This window comes from Periophthalmus magnuspinnatus, chromosome 10 (genome assembly GCF_009829125.3).
Source record: "Periophthalmus magnuspinnatus isolate fPerMag1 chromosome 10, fPerMag1.2.pri, whole genome shotgun sequence".
Taxonomy (NCBI): Eukaryota; Metazoa; Chordata; class Actinopteri; order Gobiiformes; family Gobiidae; genus Periophthalmus; species Periophthalmus magnuspinnatus.
Genome location: NC_047135.1, coordinates 35080393 through 35107161, shown reverse-complemented (window position 1 = coordinate 35107161; position 26769 = coordinate 35080393). Strand labels below are relative to the sequence as shown.

General features: G+C 42.6%; 1 protein-coding gene across 2 annotated transcripts in view; it reads right to left on the bottom strand.

Annotated features, from left to right (window-relative positions):
* The window catches only part of nlgn3a (neuroligin 3a), a 255864-nt gene that overhangs the window by 22514 nt on the left and 206581 nt on the right, over nt 1–26769 (bottom strand). For both annotated transcript variants that reach the window (XM_033974470.2, XM_033974471.2), the window contains one exon: nt 13731–14520. In XM_033974470.2, coding sequence (XP_033830361.1) covers nt 13731–14520 — 790 coding nt within the window. The remainder of the gene's footprint in view (nt 1–13730; nt 14521–26769) is intronic.

The following is a 26769-nucleotide window of genomic DNA, read 5'->3' as shown; positions in this document are numbered from 1 at the left end:
GGTGGTTAAGTCTGTGGTGCGACTTTGTCCTCTGCATTTGACCCAGAAAAGTGACAGTCTGTGTAGATGCATTTAGACTCAACGCTTCTGTAGTGTGTTTCAAGCATAGACTGTTTATATAAATGGAGTTAGCTAACCTGCTAGCGGCTGCGTTCCAAACAGGAAGTGATCATAGACATCAACTCTAATGCAAAGAGATAACTACAAAACATAACTACAGAAAGACTACAAAAGCCGTGGGTGAGTTTGTAGTGACTTTAAATGACAGATTCTAGTGAAAATAATCAAAATCGGCCTCAAATATCGGCTCAAAATATCGTCAAATCTCACCAGCCGTCGGTTCCTCTGATTCTAAACAGTCAATATCGACATTATCCATGAAAAAAACATAGACTGTTTATATAAATGGACATAGCTAACCTGCTAGCTGCCACGTTACGACCAGGAAGTGATCGTGTGCGCACTTACGGCATTTTTCTACTCACTTCACATTGAAAAACTGTCTCTGCTGCTGTCAGACTCGTCATTTTGGTCTTAAATGTTTGTATTAACCCTCTACATGATCCTGGGGTTCATTTTAATTTAGTTATTTTGAGTTAATTTTTTTATTTTATTTATTTTTTGTTATTTTTGTGTTATTTTGAGTTTATTTTTTTATTTTTATTTTGAGTTATTTTTTATTTTTAGTTTAATTTTGAGTTTATTTTTATTTTATTTATTTTTTTAGTTTATTTTATTAGTTTTTTACTGTCTCCTCTCTCTGTCTCTGCTGCTTCAGACTCATTTTGGTCTTAAATGTTCGTATTAACCCTCTACATGATCAAGGAGTTCATTTTATTTTTTATTTTTATTTTTTTTTTACTTATTTTGAGTTTTTTTTTTAAAGTTTATTTATTTATTTATTTTTATTATAATAATTTTTGTGTTATTTTGAGTTTTTTGTGTGTTCTTTTTAGTTTATTTTCTTTTATTTTTAGTTATTTTGAGTTGGTTTTTTTAGTCATTTTTATTATAATTATTTTTATGTTACTTTGAGTTTTTTGTGCTTTTTTTTTAGTTTATTTTCTTTTTTTGTAGTTATTTTGAGTTATGTTGTTTTGTTTTGTTTTTAAACTGTGTCCTCTCTCTGTCTCTGCTGCTTCAGACTCATTTTGGTCTTAAATGTTCGTATTAACCCTCTACATGATCCTGGGGTTTTTATTTCACTTTTGTGTCTGTAAATCAAGATATGAACATTAAAAACAGACAAATCAGACACCTTTTTTACCCGAGGCCGCTCCCGTTAGCGTTAGCAAAAGGTTCGATCGACAGCGTTGCATCCACTCCCTGCTAAACCAGCATCCTCGCTCTGGATTGGCTCTTTGGTTGCTATGATACTTGCAATGGAAGTTCCAAATGTGAAAATTGTCTCTAAATTCGCCGCTATAACTCTCGCTTTAGCCTCGATTAGCTTCATTTGACTGGACCTGAACGCTGCGGGTGACGTCGCACTCGCTCAGTCTACGTTTTCACACGCCCCGGAGAGTCGGAAAAGCTGAACTTTTGTCAAAATTTGCAGCGTCCCGACGTGTTTCCCGCTGCTCTCAAACGCACAGGTATCAAACTACAACGAGTTCAGGATATCTTAACCTCACAACGCGGCGGTTCCACACATCCGGACGCACATTTCCTCATTTTAAAGTCCACTTCACGAAGCTTTTCTCCGCGTGTGAGGACGGCGTCTCTGCTCATTAACCATTCTAGGCCCTGTCCTCCAGCGCTGATGTAAAAGACTGATCAAGGCAAAGAATGAATATATTTTTCTTTCTTTCCCATTTCCCACGTCCTCCCCCTCTTCCCTTCTCATCCTGATGTCATTTGAAGTGCTTGAGTGATCATAGACCTCGCCATCGCTGAATCTAAGGCGACACGTTTAGGCCCAAGGCAGGAGACAAGAATCTATTTTCACTTGCTCAAGGTTCAGCGCCGTCCTCTCCCACATCTCCCTCTCAAACAAGGAACATGCATTATCCACTGCTGAAATATGCAGTGTTTAAAGCCTGTTATTTTTATTTATTTTTAACCCCGCGGAACAAATTCAGGCCTCGCGGTCGTTTCAATCCGCTCACCTGATAAACCCGAGCGTCCGCGGCGCCTATTCAAACGCATTCGATCCCATTCAGGCTAAATTTTTAATAAGGAATCCCGTGTAAATGTTTGTAAACCGCGGGTGTTTGCACAGCGGGTACGGGGGGGCACGCCGGAGGGCATTCTGAGCGCCGAGCGGGTGGATTGAGGCGTCGCTCTTTTTGCCCTCGGAGGCGGCTGCGTGCTGAGGTGGAGGCGGAGGTGGAGGTGAGGCTGGCGTGAGCTGCAGCCGTAATGGGAGCCTTCAGTTCAGCGGGCTAAGTGATGCCGCGCGCCCGGGCCTGTACGTTTGTGTTAGCGCGCGAGCAGGAATGTTATCGATTTAAAGGATCGGGTCAGTTGTGATAAGATAAATGTGTAATTAGGAGTCTCTCTGGTGAAGGGAAGCATTCAGAGCTTTTATAAATGCCATTTCCTGCCTGTGTGAGACTGTTCATTTGTCTATTTCGCTTCATAATGTTGTATTTTATCGTGTTTTTTGTTGTTTTTTTGTGTTTTTTTAATCATTAGAATGTCTTTTGTCTCTTAAATGACCCATATTACGCTGTTTTCTGATCTATTTCTCCAAATCTGGACACACAAACAAACCTGCACATTTAGGCTGAGCTCTTCTGTCAAACTGAAAACACTCAGTTCCACCTTGTGATGTCATCATGTGGCGATACAGGAAGTGCTCCGCTGTGTTTTTAAACTCCACACACCTTCATTTCTAGAATCATTTGGATCATCTCAGCCCGGGAATTGCCACTTATCTCGACTGAACTAAAGGTAAAAGGAGCTACTTAACTTGAAAACTACCACTTCATGACATCACAAGGTGGAACAGAGCGTTTTGAGGTTTGCAGATGTAGACAAGTGTTACTCAGACACGTTGAATGAAACAAAACACAACTCCAGGTCTGTTTTTGAGGAGAGAACAGCATCAGGACATAGATTAAAGCACACAAGAGTTCATTTTGCGTAATATAGGACGTTTAAAGATAAAAAAAAAGCTGGATTATAAACCTGTTTATGTGTTTGAGGCGTCAGGATTTCTTGTTGATTTGTATTTTTTTACCATGGCGACGGTTCTTATAGTAATAAAAACACATGCGGGGATGTCCTCACAAAATCATTCCAATCAGAAAAGAATCATTTACCTGAAAACCTATGAAAATACAACACGCTGAGGACTTTTTTCCCCTTCAGAAAACATCATCTTTTGCGTTAAATTGTTTATCGCTACGGCAACGGTCTTAATTTCGCATCGTTCTGAAACTGAAGTAGCCCAAAGGAAACACGGGACAGTGGGAGAACGCAAACGCCGCGAGTCTGGGAACCAAACCAGGGGAACTTCTGGCTTTGATCGAGGAAAACGAACCACGTAAAAGTAAAAGTAAAAGTACAGATACCAGGGTAAAAAATACTCAAGTATAAGTATCAGATGAAACAACAGGAAAAGTATTAAAGTACCTGTTTAAAAATGTACTTAAAGAGCAAAAAGTAAAGTATTTCTTGACGATTTTGAGTCTTATGAAGCTTCAAATGTGGTGATTTTGATAAAGATTTGAGCCGAATTTTGTTCAACGGAAACAATGAATTCATTCGTTTTCTATTTGTATTTGTATATTTTTGTTTTGCTCAAATTATAAACGTGTTAAAATAAACCCTCAGCCTTTTCTGCAGGTCTCACACAATAATAACACACACTTTTACTTTTCAGTCCAGTTCAAAAAATGTAGTTGAACAGAAAGTACAGCTACTGCTCTCAAATATACTGAAGTAAAAGTACTTTCCTACTTATACTTCATTACATTCCACCACTGCTGAGTAAAAAACAGGTGAAATTGGGTCATAGAAACAGCACAAACCCCCCGCTCCATCTCAGCGCCGCAGCAGCCCACACTCCCCCGCTATAATTCAGATATATAACATGTCTTATACTGCGGAATACTCGGCTATTTCAGGGCGAAACAAACTTTAACCGCCAAAAAATCACCATGGAAACTTTTTATTTTTCCATCTTTTGAATGATGTCGTCATGCAAATGCGCTTCCTCCTTCCTCTGCCCACTGCTTTTCGTCTCATTACATTCAGAGCGCGGCGTGGACACCAATCAATGGCGTAGCCCCTTAACAAGCCCACCACTTCCTTACCTCCTCCTAATGCAAATCTGGATATCGGCTACAAATCTCCCATCAAGTAAGTGCCGCTTTAATGGAGTAACCGAGGTGCGATGGTCTTATATAAAAAGGAGGGATCCGGGACGAACACTGGACCATAACGAGATTAGAGGAAACTGTGGGAGGTAAAACCATAACTGTGACTTTAATTCGAGAAGATGGCGATGTAACGTACGTTTGAACTGCACACAGAACGTATACTGTACTAGAGATTCATCGTCGGAGTGGACTGAGCGAGTGCGACGTCACCCACGGCGTTTAGCTCCAGTCAAACGAAGCTCTTATAGCAGCTAGCGGTTATAGCGGCTAATTTGGAGCAGAGTTTCATATTTCTAATTCCAACCGTGCGTATCGTAGCGACCAAAGAGCCAATCCGGAGCGATGGATGTGGACGATAACGCTACGTCTCGCCCGCATCGCTGGTTTAGCAGGGAGCGGGCGCTTAGCAACGCTGTCAATCGAACCTGTTGCTAACGCTAGCGGAGAAAGAAGGTGCTTGATTTGTCTGTTTTTAATGTTTATATCTTGATTTACGGACACAAAAGTGAAATAAAAACAGCACGATCGTGTAGAGCGGGTTTATATGAACATTTAAGACCAAAAAAACAAAGCTCAACAAGATAATTTTTTAATAGAAAGTAGAGAATTGGTAGAGTCGATGGAGCCAGAAGTGCATCCACGCTCACTTCCTGTTTGTAGCGCAGCGGCTAGCAGGTTAGCTACGTCCATTTATATAAACAGTCTATGTTTTTTTCATGGATAATGCCGATATTGACTGTTTAGAATCAGAGGAACCGACGGCTGGTGAGATTTGACGATATTTTGAGCCGATATGTGAGGCCGATTTTGATTATTTTCGCTAAAATCTGTCATATTAATTCAGTACAAACTCACCCACAGCCTTTTTACCACACACACAGAGCTGTAGTCATGTTTTGTAGTTATCTCTTTGCATTAAAGTGTCCAAATAAAGCTGTTTGTGGATTGTTTAGGCAGGACATGGGCCAAAACAAAACGCCAATTTGCTAAAAAGTGTAAAACATCGCTGTGTCTATAAACTGTATAACACTCTGTATCTGGTGCCGAGATACAGTTTGTATGTATTTGAACATCTGAACATGATTCAAAGAGCTGGATGTGTGTTTTTGGGATACACGGCACATGTAAAAGTGAAATCTGTTCAATGCTGCCAGATAAATACAAATGAGAAAACTTGTAAACCCATTTGGTCAAACAGAAAGTGGCCTCTGGAAGTGTGAGGATGGAGTCCTCAAAAAACAGACCTGGAGTTGTGTTTTGTTTCATTCGCACATGTTTGAGTCACACTTTATTATTAGTCTGTAACATCTGCAAAGCTCAAAATGCGACGTTCCACCTTGTGATGTCATCAAGTGGTATTTTTCAAGTGAACAGCTCCTTTTACCTTTAGTTCAGTCGAGATGAATGACACTTCCTGGGCTTAAATGATCCAAATGATTCAAGAAATGAAGGTGTGTGGAGTTTAAAAACACAGCGGAGCATCACCACATGATGACATCACAAGGTGGAACAGAGTGTTTTCTCAGCCTAATTCTGCAGATTTGTGTGTTAAACATGTGTGAATGAAACAAAACACAACTCCAGGTCTGTTTGTGACGAGGAAACATTAGAATAGATCAGAAAACAGCGTAATATGGAACTTTAATGCAGTGCAGTTAAACTTTACACATTTTACTTTATATAATCTTATATTTGACATGCAGTTTGTGACCTAAATCCATGAAATGAAAAACTATTATTATTTTTATTAGATTATATCAAATTTGCTTTCATTTAGCAGATGATTATGACAAAAGCTCATTTTTATCACCAAAAATACACGATCAGTCAAAGGTCTGGACACTCCCTCTAATTCATTTTAATTCATTTTCTTTTTTTTTTTTTACTTATTATTATTTTGTATTATTCATTTTTATTTATGTATTTATTTACTATATATTTATTATATATTTATTATTATTTATATTCTTTTTTTTATTTTTTTACAACTTTCTACACATTATATACACACAGAAGCCACCAAATATATGAAGTAAAATACATGGAATCTACTAAATATTTTTCGACAAACCAAAGGGAGGATCTGAATATAAAGTACACATATAAAAAAAACAAAAACAAAAATAAACTTTCCTTTTTTCTTTGCCACATAAGTGCATATATCTCACTTCATTCTGTATGTTTATAAAATGTAAAAACAAAAAAAAACCCACTGCATTAGACGTGTGGACATTGGACACACATCGATACGTCAGATCTCATTTCCATTAGTACATTTGTTTCCACATGTTTTCCGAGTTGAGATTATGACTTAGATTTGACAGCTGGGCTAAAAATAGCGAGTTATTTAGTAAATGAGGTCAGACAGGAGTAAAGTTGACGTCCGCGTGTCGTTAACCCTGCAGAGGAGGGACTTTCCGCGGACGAAGAGGCGGGAAAACAGCTCAAAATCCACTAACGGGGCCATAAATCAGAGCAGAGCCACTGTACTTACTCCTATCTAGATTTGTTTAAGTCGAGAGCGAATAGAAGCCAATCAATACTGCATATGTTACTGCATGTGTGAATGGGCTACAAGAGACTTTCTTCTTGGTATGGTGTAATGAGGAAGAGGGGGAGCGGGCGGGAGGAGGAGGAGGAAGAGGAGGAGGAGAGAGAAGAGATTGAAATAAACACAAGATGGTTAGCTCTTTTTATCTGTCTTAGTAAAGCCACACTCAGCATGGGGTTCCTCTGCGAGAGCCGAGGGAGCGACGAAAGATCTGGCACGAAAAAAAAATACTGGTAAGACTGAAAGAAGACTGCGTGTTTAATGATGTACGATAATTGATCTTTTGCTCATTATCGTGTGTATTTTCTCAAAAGTTTTAGTTTCGAATACGAGATTACCAAAAAACGCGGATGATTCCTGAAAATACTGCGGCGGGAATCGAGAGTTTATCTGAAATATTTTGAAGGAATATTATGACAACGACGCCACGGAGCCGCCAATCACGTCAATCTTCAAGTTGGAATTGTGTGTTTTTGTGATATTTAAATCAGTTTCCAGCGTGTTTTTAAAGGTAAACTGTGTAACTTTTCTACAGACGGGAAGACGCGTTGTTTTTGTCCGATAGTGGCTCAGTTGGTAGAGCGTTTGGCGCGTCGAATCCAGCTCTAAACGTAAAACATTAATGGTTGAGTCTCAGATCCATTGACCTACAAGTTGACGGTGCGATTCCAGCTCCCACAGACGAACACCGTCATTGTTGTGTCCTTGAGCAAGACACTTAACCCACCTCACCCCCAGTGTCTGCGGTGAGAGGTTCCCTGATGTAAGAAGAAATGGTTTGAGAGGAAAGTTAGGAAAGATAATCCTTTTTTTAAACCGGAATGATCGATCTATAACTCTATCCTCAGACCCAAAACAAACAGGAACAAAGAGAACAATAGGGGGCATTTTAGCTTGAAAATAGGGTCGTTAAGGCTGAAACTGGAGACAATAGCAATAGTTTACAGTTTCAGTGTCGTTAGCGCCTCCTTCAGACAGATATAAACCAGTGTCCAGCAGGAATCTGACCAGAACTGAAGAAGAAGCGACTTGGACGAGCTGCGAAACACAAGCGTTTGTCCAGTTGACGGATTTAAACTTCATCTTTTGCTTCCTTGAGTGACTTGAACGTGAAAAAACGCTATGTAAAAAAGGTGATCACGGTTCCTTGAATGTTCCACAGAGGCTTTTCAACTTTAGTTTTCATCTCAAAAGTGACAAACAGGCGACATCACCGCGTTATTTCTTTCTTTTTTTGTGCATTTGTCAGGGACCGTGCACAAATCCATTCATCTTACAAAAGAAAAGATGATTTGTACCAGATTTAGCAACTGCTGCTTCACATCCGGTCAGGTGCAGCCCTTAAACAAGTCAACAGACATTAAAAAAATACACTTTTCATTACATTATAAGACTAACTTAGCTCATTTTTAACAATCGCAGTCAAATAAAACGTCACAGGTTGCAGTACAGTTTGTTTCCTATGGTCCAAACAGATATTAACGATCATTATGTGACGTTTTTAGAGCGAAAACAGAACAAAACAACTGAACTAAACTCACGTGGACACACTTCACCACCTAAAATTCAACTTTCTAGTAAAATCTTTAGACTGTCTGCAGCTCCGAAAAGAAAATCCCGAGCATCTTTATCAGCTTTGTGAAGGAACGACCCTGGAACGAAGGCGCATTTGTTATTGCGAGGTAGATAGAGTTAATGCCGTACTGTGGAACACTCCAGGCAAAGCAATAACATCCCCATGGAGACAAGCAGCTGGTGTCACATAGAGCAAGTTCAAGAAAATGTGCATTTGTAAGATTCGGAGGCGAGGGAGCAGACGCCAATATTTCTGTCAATAGTGAAACAAAATGTTGCAGACATAAAAAAAAAATAACTAGAAACTGCGTCGATCGTGGAGCATCCCCTTCGCCCGGGAAAAGAGCGGCCTTATAGAGTAAACAAACTAAGAAGATTTGACAGCGTGCTCTGCCTGTATGCTTTTATGCTTGAGCGACACTGGCGGCGGGAAAAAAACACACACGGATTTGGCCTGTAAAGACGACAAGAGCGAGCGAGGGGGGAGCTTTGGCTGGATGGAGGGGCGGGGCACGCGAGGCTATGATACACACCGCTGACATGAAGCCGCGGTGTCCCGACACGGTGTCACGCGTGTCTCTACAACGACTTAAGCGACCGGGGCAGGAAGTGGTGCTGCACTATCTGGGTCGCCTGATTCGTTACGGACATCTGTGCTAGTGTTTTTTTTTTGTTTTTTTTTACACGTAGACCGCAGACGCTTGTTGGACCAATGTAATCCAACTGGGTCTTAATTAAAGGGATGTTCTCTATAGAGCCAGATTTGAGCCGAGTGAAGATCTAGTCCACTATATCCCACAGTGAGGGCTAAATTAGGATGGGGCTTTACGGGGAGTGTAACCAGCGCACAAAAGCCTCTTTCTAAGGTGTCGACGCTTGAGTCCATGATTTGGACTGAAGTGTAATGATACCTCTGACTTTTTATTATCCTTGTCAGGTGCTGGGGCCCTTTGCGTATTACCTTTTGTGTATTTTTATGCTTATTTTAGGCGCTATAAACAGACCGACTATCCATAGGGCGTCATGATTAAGGCTAGTAATTAAGGCTAGTCCTGTACGAGGTCGACCGATATGGGTTTTCTCACGACCGAGGCCGATACCGATTATTGTGTTATGATTTGGACTGAAGTGTAATGATACCTCTGACTTTTTATTATCCTTGTCAGGTGCTGGAGTGCTTTATTTTATTATCTTTTGTGTATTTTTATGCTTATTTTATGCTTGTTTTGCTCTATAACATCTATCTGACATTTCGACCCCTCACCAGCCCAGCAGAGTCTACGATCTGCTGGATGTCCCCCTGTCCCGGTGCAAACACTGGGGCCATCGTTCTTTTGCAGTGTCCAAAACTCTGAAACTCGTTGCCCATTGAGTTTCGTTCCATCTCTGACCTGCCTCTGTTTAAAGCCAAACTTAAAACTTATTTATTTAGAACGGCCTTTAACACTTCGCCCTGTGACTCTTTCTTTATTTTAACGGTGTAATGCCCTCTGTTGACCTATTTGTGTGATGTTTATTGTTTTTAATCGTGTTTTTCGTGGCTTTGGTTGTTGGAAAGTGCTATAGAAATAACGTTTGATTGATTGATATAAACAGACTGACTATCGATGGACAGGGCTAGTTTGGGGACAGCCCTGTACGAGGTCGACTGATATGGGTTTTCTCACGACCGAGGCCGATACCGATTATTATGATTGTTATGATTTGGACTTTACTATCCTTGTTAGGTGCTGGGGTGCTTTATTTTATTATCTTTTGTGTATGTTTATGCTTATTTTATGCTTGTTTTGCTCTATAAACCATGGATAAGGCCAGTTTGGTGACGTTTTGGGGACGGTTCTGTACGGGATTAACCCACAGCTGCATCGTTTTGTTCCATTTATGTTTTGTTTTTTTTCATGACCAATACGAGACCAAATGTTTAGACAGGGCGTCCCAACACGGTGTCCCACGTGTGATATGGGTTTTCTCACGACCAAGGCCGATACCGATTATTATGATTGTTATGATTTGGACTTTATTATCCTTGTTAGGTGTTTATTCCCTTTGCGTATTATTTTTTGTGCATTTTTACACTTATTTTATGCTTGTTTCGCGCTATAAACAGGCCGTCTATCCATAGAGAGCCATGGATAAGACTAGTTTGGGGACAATTTGGAGACGTTTTGTGGACGGTTCTGTACGAGGTTGACCCAGAGCTGCGTCATTATGTTCCGTTTATGTTTTTTTTTCATGACTGATGCGATACCGATTGTTTAGAATACAATCACGGTGCCCCACGTGTCTCCACAACGACTTAAGCGACCGAGGCAGGAAGTGGCGCTGCACTATCTGCGTCGCCTGATTCGTTGCAGACATCTTAGCTAGTGTTTTGTTTGGGTTTTTTTTACACGTAGACCGGAGACGCCTGTTGTAAATACAGCGCAACCGATGACTGATAAGCTCTGCCGATATTTCAAACATATTATGCAGTTTAAAGTTACTGCAAACTCTCCCCTAAGCAAAATATCAGAATCAGAATCAGAAGACTTTTATTGCCATTGTCAGTGAACGCAACTCACAAACTAGGAACTTTCTTTGATGATAAAGCGCAACATAAAACACTAAATAATAATAATATAAAAAAAGTAGAAATACAGCTGTTATAATATATGTCAATCAAAAATCTGCTGAAGATTTAAGGTCGATTAGCTAAAAAAATCCAAATATCGGCGCGTTATATCGGTCCATCTCTGCAGTAGTTCAGTTTGGCTGCGTCAGATCCGCCTTTCTGTTGTTTCTTTGTTTTTAGGCATGAGATTTTTCAGTTTTTTATGTTGTTTTGGCATTTTAAAATAAATTCAAATGAACTTTTTGTAACCCAATTGACTCCTGTGTCCGTCTCTTTAATATGTTCGGTTCACTCGGGTCATAACAATCCTGGAATCTAATCCGAGCCCGTCTCAGATCTTAACAGTTCTGCGCTCGTAATCTGGGAGGGCTCGCGGCGTCTCTACACAAACAAACAAATCCTACAGTAGCGACGTACAGGGTGTTTTAAGGTGAAGCCGTTTGATATGCATGGAAAAAAAATAAAAAAATCTTTGTCTTTGCACTTTTGTTTACTTGGATCTTTGACCTCGTTTTGGAGTAAATCTCGTGCAACAAATCCCCTTTACTTTTCAGTTGGCTTCCCCTCTGCTGCGTGAGAGCGTGAAGCAAATCCCTCATCTCAATGTCACCGGATGCTCATTAAAATGTGGGGGAGAGAAGCATTAGGCAGAAAAACGGTTGGTGGCGCTACTTCTTTGCCTAATAGATGCAAACAGAATGAAAGTTTCTTCTCGCTGAAAGAGGCGGACCTAATCCCAGTGTCAAAAATACCAACCTTTTCCACCAAACTCAAAAACATGTATATTTTAACAGCGTCAGTAACCCGTCTAACCGCTAGCATCTCCCTTTTTGTCTGAATATCACACAGTCTCCTCTTGTCTTGGATGAAATATCATAAAAGGCTAATCCTCCATAGAAGAAGACGTTGTCCTCTTAAGTGTCCTCTCCTCCCGACGGGTCGCTGGGTCAAATGCATCCAGCAAATTTGTGGTTTTCATCCTTGTCATCTGCTGAGTTATAAACAAGTATCATACAGACTCATTTACATAAAAAACAACACTTCACTGAGTCTGGGGCACAGAATGCTTTTTTCACGCCTTTCCCTGGTCACCATTTCATTGACATTGCAGAATCTAGCAAAGTTACCTCCAGGGCTTTAACTTTTCTCGTTAAAATTCAGCGCTGCCACTTATAATAATGTGGGCTAATATTCCAGAAAAGGCCTCTAATAAGTGCTCTGTATCTACAAACTGCAGCTTGTATGCGTCTGCAGAGCGTCGATGGCTCTGAGGCAGAGGAGGCAGCTGTTTAGTCCAAGCTTCACTGATAGACCTCTGTGTGCTTTTGCTTGAGGACCCCAAACCGTCCAAACATCACTCCATCTGCACTGATGCGCTATTAGCCGCTCAAGGATGCTGCAGCGGAGCCAGATGCTGCGGGCTTCGGCCAATCAGGTGAGCTCCTCGTGAATGGTAATGCCACCTCTTTGGACAGCGCGTGATGTAGAGACGGATAAAATAGTGGACAGGACTTTAAACTGCCCGCTGTTATTGAATGAGATCGATAGCTCTCCGGTAACAGGATTGTCAAATTAAATTTGGGTTGTTAGAAATGATTACTCGTAGTCATACAAAATGGGCAGCGCTGCGTAATGGGCGAGGGGGGTGAAATTGGAGGGGAATAGGAGTCACTCGGGGCAGGAGTGATCGACTAGACCAGGCAGGGGCAATCAATAGAGCCGAGGGCAAGAGTTTGATATGTCTCCCTGATAAGTCTCTATGTCTTGTGAGGTTTGCTATAATAGAGCAGAGATAGCATTTCCAGGCAAAAGCACACATATACACAGGGACACAAGACACAGCCATGAACAAATACTGAGCCCAAACAGAGCAGCGCGACACACATTTAATCTTACTCGCATTCAATATGTCTGTGGTTTTCAGGCGCTGGAGTCAAAGCAAAAAAAACGCCTTTGAAAAAACATTGAGAAATGCCTTTTTTTTTCAGCCTATACGATCTGAAGCAGCACCCTGAAGCCTGGAGCTGCAGCGGGACTTTTTATAGCACTGCCATCCCACTGACAAGAGCTTTTAAATCGTGTCATTAAAGGTTTTACTAATTTATCGGTGGAGTTGTTTGACTAATTTCAAGAGCAAATGAGTTAACGGGGATAATGTGTCAAAACGAGAAGTGAGGAACGCTTGTCATCGAATGTTTGACAATTTAACAAAGCTAACACGCAAAGGTGAAAGTGAAGCTGGTTAAATAACTTTTACTTTGTTCAGTTTGGAAATAAGTGGGAGGACGTCATATTCTTTTGATTACTTTGATTATAGAGGTAGTAGATGGGAGTACTTGGAGGATAGTAGTAGTAGCAGTAGTCGCTCACATACGGGCGTTGAATTTAAGTTTTATCTGGAGTGATTCGTGCTTGAGTAATCTTAAATCACTTATTTTCAAGACGCCATTTTGCCGATCAACTCCCATTTTCACCTCCACCTGTACACGCCCACTGTGACGTACACGCCCACTGTGACGTACACGCCCACTGTGACGTACGCACTTCATTCTACAGTTTTATTTCCTTAATCGGTGATACTCGTACAAATGACAAAAGAGATTATAATCACAGAGCACAAACAAACACAGTAGATCCTCTTTTAGTTTATAATGAACAAACTCACCCAGTCTTGGCGAAGTTGGTCCAGTAGGTCATGACCACGGCGCTCAGCATCACGTCGTTCTTGGAGAAGTTACAGGGGAACAGGTCGGTGGGTCCAATCATGGGAATCCCAAACACGTAGGGCACCTCGTCTCCGTGTGCCGCGTCGGACCAGGCCGGCTTCATCAGACTCTGGCAGTGATGGTAAAAGGCGTAGAAGTACGTGGGAGATCCGTACCTGGCGTGTAGATCCGCCGTGACCACCGAAGGCTCCACCCACTGGTGATCCGTGAAAAGAGCCACCAGCGTTTTGCGCCTCGTCTCCGGGTTGTCCCTGTCGGCCCAATCTGTGTACATAAACTTAATGGTCTCTCGAAGGGTATCCTTGCCTTCCGGGTATCCGTACAAACTATCGACAAAATCCGACACGGAAAAGTCAAAATCATTCCCGGAGACGCCATCTTCCGAATCCACGACATTCTCCACAAATCGCAGCCCCTCCCCCTGGTTGACCCCGAGCATGATGTCATAGTTAAGAAATTCCCCCTGCTCCATCAGAATTTCAGGATCGTCCGGAATTACGTCTCCATCGATCACCGGCCCGAAGGCGACGTGGTACCGCGCCGGCTGGATGTCCTGCTCCACCAGCTCCCGGGAGCTCTTTTTCCTGAGGCAGTCCACCATGTCCAGCGTGTCCAGCACATTGCAGCCCACCTTCTCGGCCAGCAGACGGGTGTATTTGACCGGCTGGTAGTTCACCGCCCAACTGGACAGAGCCGAGCCGCTCTGGATGATGGCTCTATGGAACAGACCTGCGGCGACAAATGAGACGGGGTTTAGGTCGCTGAGGTTTAACCGTTCTTAAGACGTTTGTTAAATTCAATACAATCTTATTTTTGTAGCACATTTAAAAACAACTTCAGCTGCTTCACTGAAAAAGTAAAACAAAAAGTACAAAAATACACATATACTGATAATACAAAACATAAGGAAATAACAGTTTAACTTCAGCAGATAATGTTTCACTCAGACTTTCGCTCTGAATAATATTAATATAGAAAGTGCTGAGTGAGTGACAGTGATTCATGAGGGTCGGTGGCGCAGATTGGCTGCCCCGCTTCTGTCAGTCCACCCCAGGGCAGCTGTGGCTATGCAGTAAAAGCTCAACACCACCGAGCAAAAACTGAAAGAATAATGCAACGTGAAGCACTTGGGTTATTGTAAAAGTATCTTAAAAGAGCTGAAAATCCAACAAATCAATATTATCATTGAGCAGACCTTTTTTACAAGCTAGAATTTCCATGAAGAACTTGCATAACGCTCACCTACGTTTGTTCTTTTGATGCTATTTTCCAAGAGCAGAACTGTAATTATGTGCCCGTGTATTTGTACTTGTACTCGTACTCTTAAGCCTTCCCTTTAGCAATTTACAGTAAAGTGCATCTGTTGGATAAGCCCACTCTTCCACAGTCCACTACCGAAGAACACGGCCCACTGCACACCGGCAACAGACTCGGAGAGACACGAGAAAGAGGTCAAACTAAACAAAAAGTAATCATTTTTGTTGTGTGCATCATACTGTGTCGTAGAACTTCATTTTGTTGCTCCAAACGCGGAGTGTGCGCTCAGCAGTTCACATAAAAACAAAGACCAGACTGGAGAGTTCTTGCTGCCACGCGGTCCAATAATGAAATCCTGCTTGTTATAATGAATGTGCAGATGGGCTGGTTTCGCAGACAGCTCTCAGACAGTAGGCCTTCTGTCTGTCTCTCAACCTCCCCTTTCCATCCATCTCTATACTCTCCCTGTAATATTCCCCCCGTATCGAGCAGATGCTGCAATATGCTTCCATAATCTTTAGCACAAATAGCGACGAAAACCTGGCAAAGCAAAACCCACGTAACGCCAGATAATATTTAAGCTTCTGAAAAGTCCAATTTAAGTGTCGCCTTTCGTCTGAGCGCCGTGCACCCTTTTGGCCCCCCCCTCCCTTTAATGTACTTTTCGGAGGGGGGTGAAGCTCAAATTGGAAAGCGCTCAAACGGAGTAATTATAGACGCCATGCACCTGCTTCCAGACGGTACGTTCGCGCGCATATTTGCTCAAGATGGCAGCGAGTCAGAAGTCAGAGAAGTCTACAGCGTTTCATCGATACAAGTCCGTGGGTGGATGGCTAAAATTAAAACTTAGTCCTTCGCTCCGTGTAGATACTTTGCGCTATACGAGCGGGAGAGTGATGCTCGGAGTTGTGCAACGCTAAGGCAAAGTGCGGTAGGCTTTGTCAGGCGGGATGCGGTTAAGAGTAGTGTGTGGGCGCGTGTGTGGGAAGCATAAAGGAACGGAGGCAGAACTTAGGCTCTCAAATGAAATTGTGTTTTTAGTAAATGCGGCAATACTTTCTGCTAAAAGGATCAGGATACAAATAACAAACATCGTGTCCCTCGGAATAATTGGATTTCTGAAAGTTCCGTCGCAGTGAAGGAGGCATGTTCGTATCTGTCGGAGTACGGTTTGACGGCACCACTCAGCCCCGGTCCAGATATGGGTCTGAAGAGCCGTTTTACCATTCTCACAGACGATAAGGGACAACAAAGCACATTTATGGAGTTTATGCCCGTGCAGTAATGGACGTCAGCCAGACAGGTTAAGTAAAAGCATTAGCCAAGATACAAGTAAGATGTGCCAAACAAACTGGATCCTCGCCTGCAAGAGGAAAGACACAGTTACTAAAGGGATTTTCAGCTCTTTTAAGGGATTCGAATCTTTTAGGTGTGTTTATTTCAAAGAGCCGTTCAAAATACTGGCTCTTTATGTGACGGAAACGAGTGTGAGGACTCATTTTGTCAACAAACTAATCACAGAGACATGACATTGGGAGAGTTTTATCCTTCCAAATGATTAAAAAAACACCGCGCTACAATAATAATACATTTAAAAACTGTTATGATCAGATGTGTTTTTGTGCACAAAGCGCTCACTCGTGTCGCTTGCTCCGCTTCTGCGCTGATTCTTGTGCAAATTTGGCGTTAATCAGGATAAAAATGCACCAAAATTGCACAAAAATTTGAAAGAAATGATTCGGTTCTTTTAAAAAAAATGAGATCACGTTAAGGAGAGCCGACTCGTTCATGAACACCACATCGTTAGACCCAGAACATCCAGCTCTGGGCGTCACTACAGCGAAAATGTGTTTTCTGCAGCCGTTACTGTAAATTCTCCCCATAAAGAACCAATTTAACCATCGTACCAACAAAACTATTGCACGTTCGCTTTTTTATTTATGTTTTTTCCCCTCAGAAAATCATAAAAAGTGCTGTAGCAATTGACTAAAATAACAACTAATGCTACGTTGACGTCTGTAAAGCCTAATTTTGAGACCCAAACATACAATTTTAACACAGTAATGGAAAGAAAAAGATGTTTTTGTACTTTTAACACATCATTTTCACACCTAGCTAAAATGTTTTTTTTTCTGAAAGTGATTCTGGGCCAAAAAATCCTCAAGACAACAAAAAGATCCACTGTGTAAAAAACTGAAAAAAAAAAAGTACAAAATCATTTAGCTCCGTACACTGACACCATAGGGAAAGTGCTGTGAAAAACATGCTAGCGTCGTTAGCGATATTTCAGCGCGGGAGTGGGTGGCGTCTCGTTTATGAGGTAAATAACAGACCTAAGTGCCAGATCTATCACTTTGGTGGTCTTAATCAGAGGCAGCGGGGGGCTTGTTTCTCCTTGGCGTAGATGAAGCGTTTATTTACAGAGCTATTTACATGTATTTGTTTGTGGCTGGTAAGTGTAATGAACGTGTCCGGGTGAGTGAACTGCGAAACGTTTCTTCGCCGCATCACAACGTCGCATTAGAACATTGATTTTGCCTGTGCCTTGAATTATGATTTCAACTTTTTCTCCTCCAGTCTTGATTCAATCTATGCAATGATCCGATTTGTGTTCCATTTGGAGAAAGACGCCGCTTCTCGTCTTTTTTTCATCTTTTTTTTTTTTTTGCGTTTGCCCTGAAAATGCCCCTGAAGTCGTCTCACTGTAGCGGTTTTGCTAGTTAGCCTCTAAGCACGTCCGGAGCTAAGACGTCTGCGTTTGTAGCGGAAAGTTGTTTGTTTTGTTTTGTTTTGTCTCGAATATGGGATTAAAACGATCTCCATAAGACAAGGCCGAGTTACAGGTGAGATCTGTGGAGAGCGTCCCAGCTCAAGGTAAAAATGCAACATATTTTGAGCGAGAAAAACACCTTTAAACCTCTACGTCACTGTTAGCGTCGCTACTTCCTGCCCAGTTTTATGAGGTTTTTGCAGAGTCACGATAAAATGAATCTATATTTAAAGATCAGACAGTGGACAGGGAGCTGCGGGTCAGTTAGGGGTCAGGGGTCAGAGGTTAGCGGGTCAGGGTCAGGCAGTGGACAAGGAGCTGCAGGTGGATGTCAGTGACTACACAAATAAATTAAATACGCCGCTAGAGACACGTCGGGGTTTAGAAAGAGACGTTTGTGTCTCAGTGCTAACGCTAACGCTAATGCTAATGCTAATTTTGAGGCACAATAAATATAAAAACAACACCTCAACCTGAATTATTCTACATTTAAAAACACCTGGATAGTCTTTATTTTAATTAATTGAAGCGCTAACTAGCATGCTACTGTGCACAGAGCCTATTAAGTAAATGCAGGGCCGGCCCGAGCTTTCAGGGGGCCCTAAGCAGAATGTGTCTCTGGGCCCCTGGACATATTTGAGGACATTTTGACCCTGTTCTCATCACTTTGTCCAATTGTGTCTCACTTTATTGGACCAAAAGACTGAAATGTTTTATTGTAACTTGTAAAACAGACATTCAAAAGTACCTCGGGCCCCTCAGCGCAGCTCGGGGGGTAAACACAGATAAAACAGAGGGCAGCAGGTATTTTGGTACTATATATAAAAAAACAAAAAACAAAACAACAAATATAATCTTGAAAGAAAAAGATTTAGTCTGCAGCAAACACCCGAGCACTGTTTATAGTATAACTTACATATTATATCATTTTAAATACAAGGGTATGTGCTCTTGGGGGCCCCCTGGTGGCCTTGGGGCCCTAAGCAGCTGCTCAGTCTGCTTATAGACTGGGCCGGCCCTGAGTAAATGCCAAATAACATAAGCTTAATGTCATACTGTGGAACATTCAAGGCAAAGCAATAACACGCCCGTGCAGACAAACAGGCGGTGGACTCCTCAACACAAAAGTTACTCAGTAAAACTTTAAATGAATTGGTTAAAATCCCAGCAGGCGTCTTCTTGGGTCGGTGCCCTGGGTCGTGTCCCGGGCAGAGGAGGCAGATGTGGAGGGTCTGTCCACTTCAAGCATCACAGAGAGACCGGAGAGGGACAGAGTGGACGGGGCACAGGCAGAGGGGTGGGGGTTTAATCTTCTGTGTGCCCCCTCTCTCCTGCCCCGCCCTCCACTCTCCTGCCCCTCCCTCCGCCCGCTGCGTCGGTGCTATTGCCTGTGCTCTGGTTTGCTCTGTGCAAACACATACAGTCACGGTGCAGGGAGCCCGTCCTGAATCCCGATGCTTCAGGCTCCGCCACATCCTCTTTCTGAGTGTCTTTGATCACAAGTTTCTCCAGGAAAATATTTGCAGTGAAGAGCAGGTTTTTGATTGATAAGAGGCTCTTGACAGACACACATCAAGTGGGTTTAAGGCAATGAAGGGCGGCAGCTCGCTCCTGCATCTGTCTGCTTAGAGTCTAGAGGAAGTCACTCCAAACTGTGTCGAAGTCTGTGGTGCAGATCTGACCTCTGACGCTTCGGGTTTCGACAGTTTAGTTACTCTGATGTGCTGGAGTTTATTTATTAATATTTAAAGTCAAAACAGAGGCGAAAAACATCAGTTCAAATGTTGTAAATACATTAGCAGCAGGGGCGTCGCACTGGGGGGTAAAGAGTGCTGTTAACCCAGGGCCCAGTGCAGGAGGGGCCCCTCATAAACTCTGTCATTTGTATTTTTTGTATGTGTGATTTTTACCTCGGGCCCAGAATTTCCTGCTACACTCCTGATTATCTGTGCTCAGAATCAAACCGTAATCACCGAAAACATACTGTGAATGTGTAAACGGTCACGGAGAATCAAAAAAGACACAAACGCCACAGTCTCGTCCACACTGGAGCTCGCCGCGTGTCCCGTTTTTCTCAAAGGCTTTTCAAATCATTCAGATGTTTGGAGGTGAGAGGCGCGGCGAGGCTGAGCCGCTGTGGTGAGGTCACAACACAGTTATTTTTAGTCTGAAAAACAGACTGTGAACCTAAAATTCTACGGATCAATTAACTTTTTGAACCTGAGATAATCACTATATCGCGCAAGCCCCAGGTCCTAAACATGGCCGCCCGTTGAAGTCAATGTGCCGTGCTCGATGGTGCGTGTCGTGAGTTTAGCCTTTAGCGGCTCGGTACATCCTGCTCTGCCCATGGACGAGAGCGAGCGCGAAGGAGGAAAGGGAATAATAAGTAAATTATAAACTATAATATTTGGGCTTCAGGAGATTCTGAACCATGTTGATGATGGTTGGGTTCGTTCACATCGCCAACACGCTCGTTCACGTTGTATCATGTGACCGCTCTAACCAATCAGAGCTTGAGCTTAGCTAGAGTGGACATAGAGCGTAGCAGATGCTAACAAAAGTTTATGATCTGAAAATAGGTAAAAAATGGCCACAAAATTGGACCTTTGTGAAAGTTGTAGGTCCATGTCAGTCAAACACCAGCAGTTTGTGATCACATTTCCCTCTATGAGAAAAATCCTTTCTGGGCAATGGGGATTTTTATGTTGCAGTACCAGTGAGTGGCCACTAGTCCAACTCGCTCTAAGCAGCAGGAGACTCCAGTTATTTTAATCGACCCATGATATTAACTTATCGTTCAGTATATGGAAGCTGGGACAACATATTTTTGGACTCAATATTTATCATTTAAACTTTTGTCTCCATTTTTTTACAATAACGGTGAGATTTTTGTTATTTCTGTTTAAATACGATTAGATCTGAGCTGTAGAATAAGTCACTTCTATGTTTTATGTTTTATTACTGCTTTATTCTGCTACTTTAATGGTTCACTGGGCTCTATATGATCTGCATTATGGTTTATTTTGTCAGTGGCATTAAGCAGCTTCAGTAATATCGTTTCTCATTTCCTGCAGCTCCAAAATCGTAAAGTTTTCATCGCGACTCGTCCACCTGAGACGTGGGAGGCGCCGTCGCTTCTGGTTAAATCTATTTGAAAGGATCCGGTTAAGATCGTTGGCCTCGTTCTTTAAAGCGTAAATGTTTTGTTTGAATTTCTGTGCGGACGTAGAGCCAAACATTTGTGATGAATTGCTCTGTTTGTTTTGTTGAGTCACTCTTATCTTTTTTGGGAAATTTGAGATTTTTGGACGCTGTATTTTTCTTCTTCTTCTTCTTCTTCTTCTGTGCCCGGCGTGCGACTCACCTCTCAACTACATTTCGCTGTCGTCTTCTTGTAACTGACATGTTTTCTATATGTTTTATTAATCTCCTGCTTCGGATGACAACACGTACGACGACACCTTAGCTAGTGTTTGTTACGTATAAATCCAACAGCCTCCCGATCTGTCAGAGGAGCGATAAATATGTATTAGCCGAGTGTGGGGAGGCCCGCTGCGTTTGGAGTCTCGACGGAGAAGGTCAGAGGCAGAGGAGGAGAGCGCACGTTTTTATCAGCGTGCAGGGAATACACTAATTACACACACGGGGAGCAGTGCGTGTGTGTTTGTGGGAGCATGTTCCGCGATGGCGTTGATTGGTCCGGTCCGTGGATGACGAATAGACTGACACGCGGCGTCATGGGGGAGGTTAACCGCTTCGGATTTGGAGCTAAACAGGAGTCAAGGAGAGTCGTTTTCGTCGTCGTCGTTGTTGTTGTCGTTGTTGTTGGCAGCTCTCGTGTTGTTTTTGGATAATAATTTGTTTTAAATCAGACGTATCGTGCTCGTGTCGCGCTATAGTTATAATCTACGACACCTGCGCATCGTTACGTTATAATTTACACGTTTTAAATCACAATATTCATCTAAAACGACTTCATAAATGAGACAAATCCGCTGGTTTACGCGTTAGAAAACTGTGGTGTCCAATGGGAATGTCGGCGCCCCCTATGGACAGCTGCACGTCACACTAGCGAGCAGCAGATTTAAACAAAAAAAGCTGAACCAAAATGACGACGCGACGCTGCCGAATCCTACGAGTATCAGCGATTAAGAAAATAAAACTGGAGAAGGAAGTGCGGACGTCACAGTGAAGGTGAAAACGGGGCTTGATCAGCAAAATGGCGTCTTGAAAATAGTCGATTAAAGATTAAACTCAAACATGAATCAGTCCAAACGCAACTTCAGAAGCTCAATGAGAAGAAACGACTAGAACACGGTTAAAAGTTCTGAAAAGTCGATCTTGCAGAAAAGGTCTGATTTAAAGAGAAACGATCTGAAATGTTTGTCCAGATAACAGTTTAACTTTTGTGTTTTAGCGTTGATTTGTGGATTCATTCTGACGTCTGGGTTACACAATAATAGATTAAAAATAAAACACCTTTTTCACGCTTCGAGCCAAGAAATTAAGAAGAAATTGCGGTGGTTAGTCGTAGCAGAAAGGTTAACAGGAAAAGGCGAACAAAAAAAATCCCTTCTAAGTGATTTTTTAAAAGCCGGTTGTTTACTTTTGTGACACCCGCAGATCAGCCGCAGTATCGCGAGTTCTGTCAGCGCGGGTGTCGTTACCTGAGAATTTAAAATGACAGCGCTCCTCACTTGACATTCATATCGGCTCGTCTCTGCCTTTTGTCGGAGCAACAGATAGGCCTATCATTACGTGCCAGTGTTTGACACGCGAGGACCCGACACCCAAACTGTGCGCACATACATCACGTCTCCGAGCGCTTGGCAGATTGAGGTCACTCTGAATTATGACTGGAGCTCGGAGGTAATCACTCACTCGGCCCATGCAAAAACGCCGCTGTGGTGTGGCTCCGCAGTGACCTCGACCTCCTCCGTTCCCCCTCTCGCCCACCCCCCCCCCCCTCGCCGCGCCCCGCACCCGTTAAACAAGCGCCTGCGTCTGACCTGCGGCGGGTGGAGTGGCTCGGATAATTCACTGCTGATGAAATAAAACGGCGCTGACCTTGTGGTGTGAACGGCGCCGCATTAGGCTGTACACGACCCGCAGGCGAGGCGAGGCGAAGCAAACCCGCGGCCGTTCGAACGTCCATTGTTTTGACAACATCAATATGGCGGAGCTTTAACACGTACGTGGGCGATGGGAGACGTTTATGATTGGGATTAGCGCTGATGTATTAAGTGGCATGTATGGGCGCGCGCTAATGGCTAAAGATGCTGTTAGCGATTACGACCGCGAGTGTCATGAGTGACTTTATAGCCCACAACATCTGGTGCAAACGCGGCGCTCGCAGTTTGTGTTTCCTCGTGCACGTTTTACACACGGGCTGTTTCCCTTAACGAAACTCATCCAGGCACATCTACTCAAACTCAAAACGTGCTTCCTTAACAATACTTTATGTTTATTTATGCAGTTTTTCATGCTCTTTTTTTAAATCGTACATTGTGTCGTGCGTCCTGATTGGCTGTTGGACTGTAGACCATTGTCCATCAGTCTCCTCCGTGCCGTGTCTCCTGTCCAGTACAGAATGTGTTCAGACAAATTCACATAAACGTTGGATCTCAGTGTGACTCTGAAGTGCTGTACGTTTGCAATTTGTTTTCTCCCCGACAAAACCCACAATGTCGATGAAACGTTCTGCACCGACAAAGACGCCTACGAAGGTTTGAACTTTGAGAGAGTTTAAACGAGAGAGAAATGTGAGAAAATGTTAACGCCTGTGTGAGAAAAGTGTATAAAGTGTGTGGTGAGGGGTTTTACAGACAAAAACAGAGAGAATAATGTAAAAAATCAAGGTGATACTTCGCGGATTTCGCCTGTTGCGGGTTATTTTTTAGAACGTGACCCCCGAGATAAACGAGGGAACACTGTGTAAACAAAAACAAACAGAAAAACACCTGCATATGTCCGTTTAAAACATTAAAAACATTAAAAACAGGAGCAGGTTGATTATAAATGTTTATCTCCACATTATTAAAGTGCGTTCGTGGCAACAGTCTATCCACTTTTGAATGTTCTTGAAATATATTCCTTTTAGGGGAAGCGAAATTGCCAAAAGCTTTCTTCCCATTTCAGTTTTTAGACGTAGAAAATCATGAGATCTGGTATTAAAAGTTCTTCTCCACCTCTTTTCTTCCTCCTCTTTCTCCTTCTCTCTATTGTTCAGTTTTTAGACGTCGACAATCACAAGATCTTCTATTAAAAGTTCCCGTATCAAAGTTCAACAAACAAGTGAGATATTGAGTCTGTCTGTCGTCGTCGTCCCTTATAAACACATTGTTAGAAGAAATATCAGAATTTTACAGTTACTCTGAATTTAAAACAGTTAAAAGTTTATTTATTTTGTCCTTCTTCGTGTGACCATCGCTCACTAACTGCAACTGTCTTTAAAAAATCAAACTCTCTGAATGAAAATAGTCTCTCTGGTCCCTCGTCCTTCAAACGTGATCGTCCAATCAGATCCGTTTATTTCAGTGACACGTGTGAAACGAAGGAGCTCATTGGTCAACTATGATTTACAAATAAAACCACATTTCTCATTAATTCTGCAGAAATCCACCAAGCGAAATTATTTCCAATACAAACAGACCATGCTTGTCTCTGATTGGCTAATCCACCTGTCAATCAAACCCATTTAACAAACAGGGCGATTCAGACTCACATGTTTATTAAATATTCAAGTCTTTTTTCTGGATCCCAGGCAAATTCTGCATTATTTTAGCATTTAAATAACTAATAATTGTCACTTTTGCTTTATTATGATGTTATGATATTGTAAATTTACACTTTTCCGGACAATAAGTCGCACTTTTATTCACAGTTTAGCCGCGGGTGCGACTTATATATGATTTTTCTTCATTATTATTATGGATTTTTTTTGGCTTATACTCCAGAAAACACGGTAAATAAAAAGATCGCACTGTGGCGTCTGGGCTTTTCCATTTCAACCATGGATCCCCGACACGTAACACCGTCTCCCGCATTTGGATTGACCGGTTTTATAATGAAATGGAAATGGGGGGGGGATGTATATGAGGGAATCACCAGCAGAGCGATTTAAATGTGACACTCTTCAAGGCTCGGATCTTACAGAAATCTTACAGTGAGGCCAACGGGGACTGTACGCTCCAGCATCTCTCCACGACGAGTCTCTGTTTGGCTTGAGTCATTCCTCAGCTCTGTTTATCCTCTCCTGGCTCTCTCCTGGCTCTCTCCTGGCTCTCTCCTGGCTCTCTCCTGGCTCTCTCCTGGCTCTCCCCTGGCTCTCCCATGCAGCGCCCATCCCTGCTGATTATTAGACATAAGTCCGCGTTCAGCCAAGCCTGAATCCTCTGAGCCATCTTACCTTCCCCATCTCTCCACTTTAAGCAAATCTCCACAGACCCGCGGACTTACAGACATTTCTCTACAGTCAAACTAGGCCACGGCTTTATCTTTCTTAACGCGCATTTCCTTGTTCTTTTCGTTTATTTCAGAAACGCAAAAACAACTCCAGCTAGTCATTTATTACAGTTACAGGTTCTATAAGACACAAAATGGACTCTCGTGAGGTTTGAGCCACGTTTCCTCCTCAAAAACAGACCTGAAGTTGCTTTCTGTTTCATCCGCACGTCTAGCTAACCCTTTATTATTAATCGTTTACGTCTCCAAACCTCAAAATGCGCCACCTTGTGATGTCATGAAGTGTTAGTTTACAAGTTACCAGCTCCTTTTACCTTTAGTTCAGTCGAGATTTACATTTTTTCCAGGGGCTGAAATGATTGAAATGTCCTAATGATTCTAGAAATGAACAATCCAGCACTTCCTGTATCACCTCGTGACATCACAAGGTGGAACAGAGTGTGAGAGAAGAACTCCGTCTAAAAAATGTGTTGAGTTAAACACGTGTGAATGAAATAAAACATAACTCCGCGTCTGTTTGTGACGAGGAAACGTGGCGTTGTATGAGCCCCTTTAAATCCAAACACTATGTGCAGCATCAGGCAACGTTAGTTTTTCTCTCGTCGGCACCGTCCAAATCTCTGTTCAAACTCACGCCGACGTCAAAACTGTTTACGATATCATCCCGTATCACCGCGCGCCCGCCGTTAAAATCTTTGTCATCGACTTCGCCTTAAGCCTCCGGACGTTTAGCCCCGGTGAGTCTAAATATTGACTAAGCTACTCCACACGTCCGCCGCGTTTTTCGCCCCCCCCGATACTCGTACTTCCCGGTGTTTTACCACATTAAGCCGCCGTCGCCGTGGTTACCGCCTCTGCCCTCAGCTCTCATCAGGCGTTAAGATAAATCCGATGTTTTTTTGTTTTTTTTTACACTGATCTGACGCTACGCACTCGCAACGACATCGGAATAAAGAAAAAGGCCAAGACTGAAACTTTTCATCGGGGGGGAAACGCATTCGCTCAGGTTGTAGTTTTTGATTCATTAGCGTGATCTTAAAGGCTTCGTATTAATATTAATGCCTGGATATTTATAATAAACACTGTTACTTATGACTCACTGCGTGCATAAATATGAACGCCATTTAGATCAGTAAACAAGAAACGACATTTGGAAAGTGGAGAACATGGCCACGGGCGAAAGGTGGAGAAAAACAAGGATATATATAAAAAAAGTATTGTTTATTTTTCGACTTTTACCAACCTGCTGCTGTTACTATGTCATGTATTTCTACTTTTTATGCGTCTGCTGCTCCCAAAAAGTCTTGTCTTTCCCACAGCGAGCATCAAGCCACTTCTGGAGAGTGTTGATAAATGATCGGACGGTTCCTGGCTGTAGTGTCCAGTCTGGATGCGAGTACGTCCACACTCCCACAGTTTCATCTCTCACTGTGAGCCACGCTTCACGCCAGCCCTATATAATGTTGTTTGAAGCCGGTCCTCTG